Genomic DNA, 10,248 nt, shown 5'->3' with positions numbered 1-10,248 from the left:
AATCAAAAATCAAGTTGACAATTTACCTAATAACAGCATATATATCATCTGATAGTTGGGACAAAAGGACTGTATTCATGCGAGATGTCGAGGAGCAGGCAGGTGCTGTGTATGAACTCTCCACATTGTTTTCACAGCTTTTCTGCAAACCTGAAGTTCTTAAAATAGAACATTTATTCATGAGAATGCTAATCATACACTTATCGTATAATACAGCTATTCCATTTCTATGTATTTCCCAAAGAGAAATGAAAGAATATATCTTAATAAATGTCATACTTGGCTTTTCCGCCCGCTCCCCCCTCCCCCCGAGCGCCGCTCCGGCTGCACCGCGCTCGCTCTGAGCTCCGGGCTCCTGCTAAGCTTGCGCGGCCGCCACCTCCCTCAGCCACCATCATGATTATCTACCGGGACCTCATCAGCCACGATGAGATGTTCTCCGACATTTACAAGATCCGGGAGATCGCGGACGGGCTGTGCCTGGAGGTGGAGGGCAAGATGGTCAGTAGAACAGAGGGTGCCATTGACGACGCGCTCATTGGTGGCAATGCCTCCGCTGAAGGCCCAGAGGGCGAAGGCACCGAAAGCACAGTAGTCACTGGTGTAGATATTGTAATGAACCATCACTTGCAGGAAACCAGCTTCACAAAAGAGGCCTACAAGAAATACATCAAAGATTATATGAAATCAATCAAAGGCAAACTTGAAGAACAAAGACCAGAAAGAGTAAAACCGTTTATGACGGGGGCTGCAGAGCAAATCAAGCACATCCTTGCTAATTTCAAAAACTATCAGTTCTTTATTGGTGCAAACATGAATCCAGATGGCATGGTTGCTCTCCTGGACTACCGTGAGGATGGTGTGACCCCATTTATGATTTTCTTTAAGGATGGTTTAGAAATGGAAAAATGTTAATGGATTCGATGGTAACCTTGGATCTATCACTTGTCATAACTGGCTGCTGCTTGTCATCTACACAACACCAGGATTTTAGACAAATGGGACTGATGTCATCTTGAACGCTTCGTTTATTTTGACCGTGATTTATTTGGAGTGGAGGCATTGTTTTTAGGGAAAAAACACGTCATGTAGGTTGTCTAAAAATAAAGTGCATTTAAACTCATTTGAGAGAATGCCTCTTAGTTTAATACATATCAAACTAAGTCCATTGGTAGTGTTCATGGAGAAGATAGAACCTGGTCAGAGACCACTGCTAAAAAGCATAAGACTGCCTGCAAATAACTTCTGCAGTGGAACTACTTCTGAGACTGGAATATAAAACAAGAATCAAAGTTTTAATTCTGAGTTGCAGAGAAGGGAAAGAGACTATGTTCATAGCAGTGCCAACATTTGAAGTGGAGCCTTACATATTTCATCACCTACAATGGAAGTAGTTAACCCTGGAAGAGATTACCAAAAGAATAAAAAGACTTAACTCAGTTGGAAGCAAAAAAAAAAAAAAAAAATAAATAAATAAATAAATAAATAAATAAATAAATGTCATACTTGGTCTATTAAAAATACCTCCAGACTGGGAAAAAGTATCCATCTGGTGGCAAATACATGAATAAAGTGTGCCACAAATGCATGTATGTATGTATATACATATACTGATATATGTATATGGAAATAAAACATCCAGTGATGAAATGGGATGAACTATTGCTGCTGACAACGTATATGAATCTTAAAATAATTCTGCTGACCATAAAAGAACCACCAAAAAATGTACAGACAGTATGCACGGTTCCATTTGCATAGAATGTCAGGACATCCAAACTAATCTATTAATCTCACGAAGTGATCTGAGCTTGCCTGAGAATGGGAATAGACTGCTGTGGAGTGAGAGATGGTAAAAAAACATGAGGAAACCTTTGAGGAGGACAGATATGGTCAATGTCATCATTGTCCTGGTTTAATAAAAGTATGCATATGTCAAATATTATCAAATTATACATTGTCACCGTATAGCTTAGTGTGTATTCATTAATAAAACTTAAAATTATCTGAATAATGTATTAGGTACTAATTTTAATAACATGAATTTAGTATTGAAATTGAAATTTATAATAAGGAATAATAATGGGTACTGGTACAGGGATGTTTTTATTTTATTTTATTTTAATTTCAATATTTGTTGGATGCAAGATCTCCCTATGCAGTTCAGACTCGCAGTGATCCTCTTGTCTCAGCCTTCCCAGTGCTGGGATTACAGGCATGCACCACCACACCTGGTTTCAGGACCAGCAGCGCAGGTGGCACCAGGGATGTAACTCGGGTCCAGGCACTTAACAGGTAGGTGCTTGAAACTCTGAGCTCTTTCTTCAGCCAGAAATATTTTTAATACATTGGGTCCATTCAGAGCTCTAGGAAAAAAAAAATCAATTCTTTTTAAGAACACATTTCAGTTTGTTTCATATTTGATTTTTGTTTGCTACTTTTCTTAAAATTTTGTGATTACTTTGTGATTTAAATATCTGAACATTTAACACAGTTTTTAAAAAACATGATAGATGTCATTTTCTAAAAAAATATGATTTCATTTCCAGAATTAGAGTTGTCATCATAATACCTTAGTAGAAAGCAAAAAGTTCCTTTTAATTAATACACAATATCTTTCAATGAACAAAAAGTGACATATCAAAAAAAGTCTATGTTTTTAAAGTATTATCATAAATAAATGTTTGGAATAGAAGTTTGGATCAAATTGTATTTTAGTGGAACTGCTCAAGATTTAGAGTCAAGTCTTCATGCAAAATCAGCAAAAAAACCTAAGCAGTCTCTTTTTGAAAAACCTACAGAATGCTAATGCTGTTTTTCTGTTTTCTCCTCCATCTGCCTAAGGAAGCAACCGTGCAGCCCTGGCTGGAGGGTAGACCAATGTACCAAGGAGAAAGATCTTGCATGAAGTTATCTTTCACTTAAACATCAGCTTCCTTATATTAAAAATTGAGAGAAATAAAAAATTTTAATCTCATGCTATAAAAAACTCTGGATAATGTATTTTTTTTGGAAAAAATGAGAGAATTGCCTAGTATTTTACAGAAGGAAATAGAAACAGAGGAAAGATAATTACAAACAAATTTTATAGCCCCAGAAAATTGAGTGGTGAAGTAAAAACCAAGAATGATAAATGACTAAAAGTGTAGATTCTAACCCTAGGACAGTTAGTCTACTGCATTCTGGTAGAATAAAGCTTGAACCTAGAAGACAGAGACAAGTTTCCTTTATTCAACAAAAGCCAAGCTGCAGGCAAAAGCAAGGGATTTTACCTTCTGATAAATACAGTTTCAATTTGTCTAAAATTTCTATGTGATAAATTCAAACTTCTTCAAGTTCCTTGTAGGCAGTTTTGCTCCTCAAAATACGGATCATTTGAGTGTCGAAAGTAACCTTTGACTAAATTCAGAACAACCATGAGAAATTATTCTGTGTCCTTGAAGGGATAGAAAGCTTTGGTAAATGCAAAGATGTTTCTTACGAATAGGAAGTGATGGGTTGTGTGATGGATAGATGCCAAATTAAGGTTTATTCTCAAGTTACCTGGCTGACACCATCCACCCATGAGCTGATTCAAATAAAAAAACTAATGATAACAAATACAAATATAATCATCAACTCTATACCTTTACAAGAGAAGGATAATATTTACATATAGTCATATATTTAAGTCATATATAATATATATGACTGAAAGAGGGGGAAAGGAACAACGAGAGAGATGGGCAAAGAGAGAGAGAGATGGAGAGAGAGAGAGAGAGAGAGAGAGAGAGAGAGAGAGAGAGAGAAGATAAGCTGTGATATCTGCAAAGCAGACAGAGGACCCACCTGAATGACAAATAAGACAAAACCTCTGAGGACAATGGATGAATAAATACAGTAAGAATAAACTGGAGCAAATGAAAAATATTGAGGAAGATAAAAGCATCTTCAGAAAAATACTTCTGTTTGACGCAAGAAGAATAAGGAAAAGTAGATGTGCTGCTTATAGCAACAATGTTAATTATAACACATAGAACACGATGGCCTATGTTGGTGGGGATATAGTTCAGTGGCACAGTGCCTGCCTGGCAAGAGCAAGGTCATGAGTTTGATTTCTGGTATCATAAAAATAAATAAATAATCTATGTCTCTTCCTTTATGATCTCTGTAAAAGCTACACTTCACTGAGTTGATTGTTGTGTGCCCGGTGCCAAAGGGTTTCAGCCGTATTATTTCATTTAAACCCCAAAACAACACCATGATGTAGATATAAAAGAGTGCTCCAAATTCAAAGCAGATGTGTAACTTGTTCATGATCTCAAGGCAGGGGTCAGCTCCTGAATTTATGTTCTCAGTCACCATATTCCACTGCCTGTTCCATAAGAAAACCTTGCAGAACAGGATAGAAATGAGAGGATTTGAAAGCTACAATATGTATGAAACATACAGAGCACATGTGATGGTTAATTTAGGTTAACAACTTGGCTGCATTCAGAGACACCTAAAAACTGGTAGAGCACATTTCAGGGGAGGGTGTTTTCAGAGACAGCAGGCACATGGGGCAGCACGTGGGTCAGAGAACTCCGGGTAAAGACTCACTCTGAATGTGGGAGGCATCATGCACTAAACTAAGGATTATGTTTGAAAATGAAAGAAAGGAGAATCCTATCCCCCTACACATGTATGTTTGTTTGTTTGTTTGCTTTTGATCAGGTACATTATTTTCCTCCTGCTTTTCCCTGTGGACAGTAGATTGAATGCGAACTCCAACTAGCGATTCTCCCGGGAGCTTCCAGGCCTTCAGGCCCAGGATGAACTGCATCATTGAGTTCTCTCATACTGAGGATTGGTGCCTTTTCGGACCGAACAGCCATGCTATGGCAAACAGAAACACCAAAATGACACCCAGGATTCAGAGGCATGTTTACTTACATCCATGGATGCTGACCAGAATCATTTCCAAAATATCAGGGCCTGATCTCTGGTGGTCTAGGGCTTATATACAGTTTGCAAGTGGGAAGAATACAGAAGAAGAATATTTGGCTGTCTTTGAATGGTTCCTACAATATGCATATTAGGAAGCAGCTATGCATCACCTTGCCCAGGGGTTTCTAAGAAACAAGAAGTAACAGGAGCCATTACCAGGGCAATGAACAGAAACTGTAGTAGGGAGGGCATGTCCTGCTACATTTTCTGCTACAGCCACTGATTCTCCAGATGACCACTGTGGGACTCTCCAGCCTGTAGTCCAATAGACCTATCTGATAAAGCCCTTTTAATAATTAATTATGTGTCTATGTTATTTATTCTGCTTATTTAAAGAACTTGAATAATATACTCAATAAATGAGCTTTAACTCCTGGGATAAGAAAAATTACCCTTCAGTAACTAAAACTTTGTAGCTGTGAGGCTACCATAGCTCTTGCAATGATCTGTGAAGAACACTAAACAACCAGCTGATATTCAAGGACTAGAGGCAGATTAATGACTTCTCACACTTCCAGAATAACAAAAAACTTGAGGATGAGTTACCAAGTCTGTAGTGTGTATTGGAGAATACATTATAAATGTTCTATCAAAAAGGGCCATTTTCCTTTTTAGAAATATCAGTGACTTCACTAAGATGGACACAAAACAGATTAAAATAATTTAAAAACTTAAAACAAGTGAAATAAATTCTAATTTTTTAAGAAAATGTTGGATTTTTCCATAATTTTATTGAGAGACAAATAGCAATGAGACAGTTTCAAATAAAATTGGTAGGACAGTTTCAATAATTCAAAAATTGCATACTCTCTTCCTAGTGGTTATTTGCTGTACAAGATGCAGATATGATATCCTATTTACAAACACTATTAGAACAAATCCCTCTATTCATTAAGAGAATGTAACTATATATCTATCCTAACCACTTTGAATACACAGATACAAAACGGACATTCATCTATATCCCCTTCTTTGTTTAGTTCCATCATTTGAATATTATATGTGTGTTAACTCAGCAAAATATTCTAAAAAAGTCCAGTAGTCCATAATAGTATTGGGTTTTCCACTTCACTGGCAATGTCAGAAATTGTTGTGTTTTTTTTTTTTTTTCAATAAGCTTCATGCTTTTATTCAGGGGAAGGGAATTAATGTGCATTTATTTTTTTCCATAATTTTATTAAGAAAGAAATAGCAATGAGACAGTTTCAAATCAAATTGGTAGGACAGTTTCAATAATTAACACATTGCATACATTCTTCATAGTGGTTAATTGCTGTACAAGATGCAGACATGATAACCTATTTACAAACACCATTAGAACAAATCCTTCTATTCATTAAGAGAATGTAACTATATAATCTATCCTAACCATTTTGAATACACAGACACAAAATATTCATCTGTATCCCCTTTTCTTGCTTAGTTCTGTTATTTGAATATTATAGGTGCGTAAAATCAGCAAAATATTCTAAAAGAGTCCAGTAGCCCATAATAGTATTGGTGCTTCCACTTGACTGGCAATGTCAGAAATTGTTGACCGGAGTCCCCTACAGCTCAATATAACAGCATGGCTTTACTTCTTATACTTCATTCTTATACTTTTCTGCTGGATGGCTAAGACCCAGGTAAAGCAGGACCTATGCAACAAGAGTTGTAGTTTTTGGGTCTGATAAGGTCAGTGAAATACCCTCAGGATTTATCCTGAGATCCTGTATATCAGATTGTAGATCCTTTGTCACTGTCAGCCATGTGGATGAGTCATGGCCATTCCTTGGCCAATGTGCTTTCTGTGAAAGTCTGAGAGAATGTTTTCTCTCCATATGACTCTCCTTAGGCACACTCTACATCATCAATCACTTTCCTCTTTGGCCCCATAATCTTCTTGATCAGAAAATTTGGGACCACTACTCAGTGACATGATGTTACAGTACAAGTTTTCATATGTCCTGAGTCTTAATTCACTTGGAAGGCTAGTGCCAAAATGCTGATTTTACTTGAGGCCCTCCGTTCTCTCTAATATTGGTCTGCAAATCCAGGTTATTAACCCTCCAGAAGAGAAGCTTATTGTTATTACTATAAAGCCTAGGTTGTTAAGCTTCAGCTCATTGTTTGTCTGAAAATCAAACATTTTAGGCATAACATGGAACAGGTATTTTTCATCAAGTATTGATGTGTCGAAATTTAAGTCCCTACAGAATATGATGAAAAAACATTTAAAAAATTAAAATATATTTTAAAATAGGCATAAAGAATTATATCATTCTTAGGTTTACACATAAGCCCAGAAATCTAACCATATACAACCTGGTAGCAGGACAGTCCCATAACATTCCTTGTCCTCTCTCCTGCCTTCATTCACTGCCCCCTTCTTTTTGAACAATCATCAACCTGAGAGACAGCATGGCAGCAACCGCCATGTAATGACAAAGAGCCCGTATTCAGAAGATCAGAATGACAGGCACATCAAGCATGAACCTACTTTTATAAATTGCCATCAACAGTGCAGTTGCTTAGTTCACAGGTGTCTGTATATATAGCTACTCAGGGTGAGAATAATTCCAATCAAATGCTAGATTTAAAAATCTTTTGAAGATTCTCAGGATCATTGCCTTACCCATCTTCTACATATAACTGTATCGCTTTCCCCTGTCATGTATCCTAGTTTTTTTCCTTGCTCTCTTTTCATTGTCTAGTCCTCAAGTTCTTGCTGTCCTTTTAGTTGTATTATACCTTTCTATTTGTGTTTCTTCTTTTGAGTACATATACTAGGGAAGCTATATGATATATATACATGTATGCCTGGTTTATTTCAATTATGAGTATATTTTCAAGTGGCATCCACTTAAATATAAAGGCTTCGAGTTTATCACTTTTTATAGCTGAATAATACTCCAGTGTATAAAAATACAACATCTTTTTCATCCGTTCCTCAGGTGATGGGCATCTTGGTTGTTTCCAAGATTTGGCTATCACAAATTGTGCTGCTATAAACATAGGCACACATATATTATTATGATGTGATGTTTTCAGAACCTCCAGGAAAATTCCCAGTAGAGAAATAGCTCGTTTAAAGGGGATTTCCAGTCCAAGATTTCTAAGGAGTCTCCACATTGATTACCATAATGGTTGCACCAGTCTACATTCTCACCAGCAGTGAAGAAGGGTTCCTTTTTCCCCACAGCCTCTCCAACATTTGTTGTTGGTTGATTTCGTTATGATAGCCATCCTTTCTGGGGTGAGATGATATCTCAATGTTGTTTTAATTTGCATTTCGCAGATGGCTAGTGATGTGGAGCATTTTTTCATATATTTATTTGCTTCTTTAATTTCATCCTCTGAGAAGTGTGTGTCCATCTGGGATGACCACTTCTGGACTGGGATTTTAAATTTTGGGGCCCTAGTGTATTTTAGTTCTTTATAAATTCTAGAGAGCAGACCTTTGTCTGAGTACTTATTTGTCATGATTTTTTCCAAATTTATGGGTTGTCTTTTCACTTTGTTGATAATTTCTTTTGATGTGAAAATATTTCTCAGTAAGAGCAGGTCCCAGTTGTTAATTCTTTCAAGTTTTCCCGTGCAATTTGATTTTTGTTCACGAACTCTTTTCCTACCCTTATGGCTTCAAGAGTTCCTCCTACTTTCTATTGCAGGAGATTTAGTGTTTCTGTTTTAATGGTTAGATCTTTAATCCATTTTGACTTTAGCTTAGAGCACGGTGACAGACCTGGTTTAAGTGTTAGTTTTCAGCATGTAGAGAGCCAGTTTTTCCAGCACTATTTGTTAAAGAGGCTATCTTTCTTCCAGTGAGTATGTTTCCCCCGTTTGTCAAAGATAAGATGGCTGAGTGTGTTCGTAGGGGCTTCAGCGTCTTCTAATCTATTCCATTGATCCTCAGGTCTATTTTGTTGCCAGTACCATTCTGATTTTATCATAGTAGCCTTGTAGTATAATTTCAAGTCAGGAATTATAATGCCTCCTGCCTTGTCCTTATTGCCCAGGATTGCCTTTGCTATTCTAGATCTTTTCTGGTTCCAAACAAATTTTAGGAATGATTTCTCTAGCTCTGTGAGGTATGTTGGTGGTAGTTTGATAGAGATTGCATTAAATCTGTACAGCAATTTTAGGAGTATGGTCATCTTCACAATGTTGGTTCTTCGTATCCAGGAGCATGGAATATTTTTCCATTTTCTGAAAACCTCTACGATCTCTTTTTTTAAGAGTACTGCAATTTTCCTTGAAAAGATTTTTTATTTCTTTAGTTATATGAATTCCAAGGTATTTCATTTTCCTCAGTGCTATTGTAAAAGGTGTTGTTTCTATAATTTCCCTCTCAGTGTGTTTGTTATCTGTGTAGAGGAGTGCTATTGACTTTTGGGCATTGATTTTGTATCCTGCTATGCTACTGAATTTCTGTATTAATTGTCGTAGCTTCTTGGTGGAGTTTTTTGGGTCTTCCAAGTAAAGTATCATGTCATCTGTAAATAATAATAATTTAACTTCTTCTTTACCTATTCTTATTCCTTTTAGTTCTTCCTCTTGTCTAATGGCCCTAGTTAATGATTCCAAAACTATATTGAATAGGAGTGGAAATAGAGGACATCCTTGTCTTGTACCAGATGTGACAGTAAAAGATTTTAGTTTTTCCCTATTTAGGATTATGTTACCATTGTGTTTTCATAAATGGCTTTTACCAGATTGAAGTAGAGGCCATCTATTCCAATTTTCTGTAGGACTTTGAACATGAATGATTGTTAGTCTTTGTCAAAAGCCTTTTGTGCATCAATGGAGATGATCATGTGGTTTTTAGTTTTCACTCTATTGATATAGTGTATTACATTTATAGATTTTAGAATATTGAACCATCCTTGCATTGCTAGGATGAGTCCAACCTGGTCATGGTGCATGATCTTCTTGATGATTTGCTGTATTCTATTTACTAGGAGTTTATTGAGGATTTTTGCATCTATATTCTTAAGGGAGATTGACCTGTAGTTCTCTTTCTTAGTTGCATCTTTCCCTGGTTTAGGTATCAGTATAATACTTGCCTCCAGGAATGATTTTGGGAGAATTGCTTCCTTTCAATTTCATGGAAGAGTTGGAGTAGTATAGGGACTTCATCACCTGTAAATTTCTTGTAGAATTCAGCAGTGAATCCATCCAGACCTGGACCTTTCTCTGTCATTGGGTTTTTTAATACATCTCGTATTTCATTGGCTGTTATTGGGCTATTGAGAGTGGTTATATATTGTCGATTCAGCCTTGGTTATTTGCACCTTCCTA

The 10,248-nt window shown here is 36.6% G+C and overlaps 1 protein-coding gene across 1 annotated transcript; it reads left to right on the top strand.

Annotated features, from left to right (window-relative positions):
* Positions 1-286: 286 nt before the first annotated feature.
* Positions 287-1,121, top strand: LOC101575531 (translationally-controlled tumor protein). The gene has a single exon (XM_004643960.3). The coding sequence runs from the start codon at positions 397-399 to the stop codon at positions 913-915; it is 519 nt and encodes a 172-aa protein (XP_004644017.1). The 5' UTR covers positions 287-396; the 3' UTR covers positions 916-1,121.
* The last annotated feature ends 9,127 nt before the right edge of the window (positions 1,122-10,248 follow it).

The sequence above is a fragment of the Octodon degus genome, unplaced genomic scaffold (assembly GCF_000260255.1).
Source record: "Octodon degus isolate 3935 unplaced genomic scaffold, OctDeg1.0 scaffold00187, whole genome shotgun sequence".
NCBI lineage: Eukaryota > Metazoa > Chordata > Mammalia > Rodentia > Octodontidae > Octodon > Octodon degus.
Note: the sequence above shows the minus strand (reverse complement) of the source record. Positions and strands in the feature narration are given on the sequence as shown.

Excerpts from the sequence above, each read along its gene's own strand:
- LOC101575531 (XM_004643960.3), top strand. The coding sequence starts at position 397 with ATGATTATCTACCGGGACCTCATCAGCCACGATGAGATGTTCTCCGAC.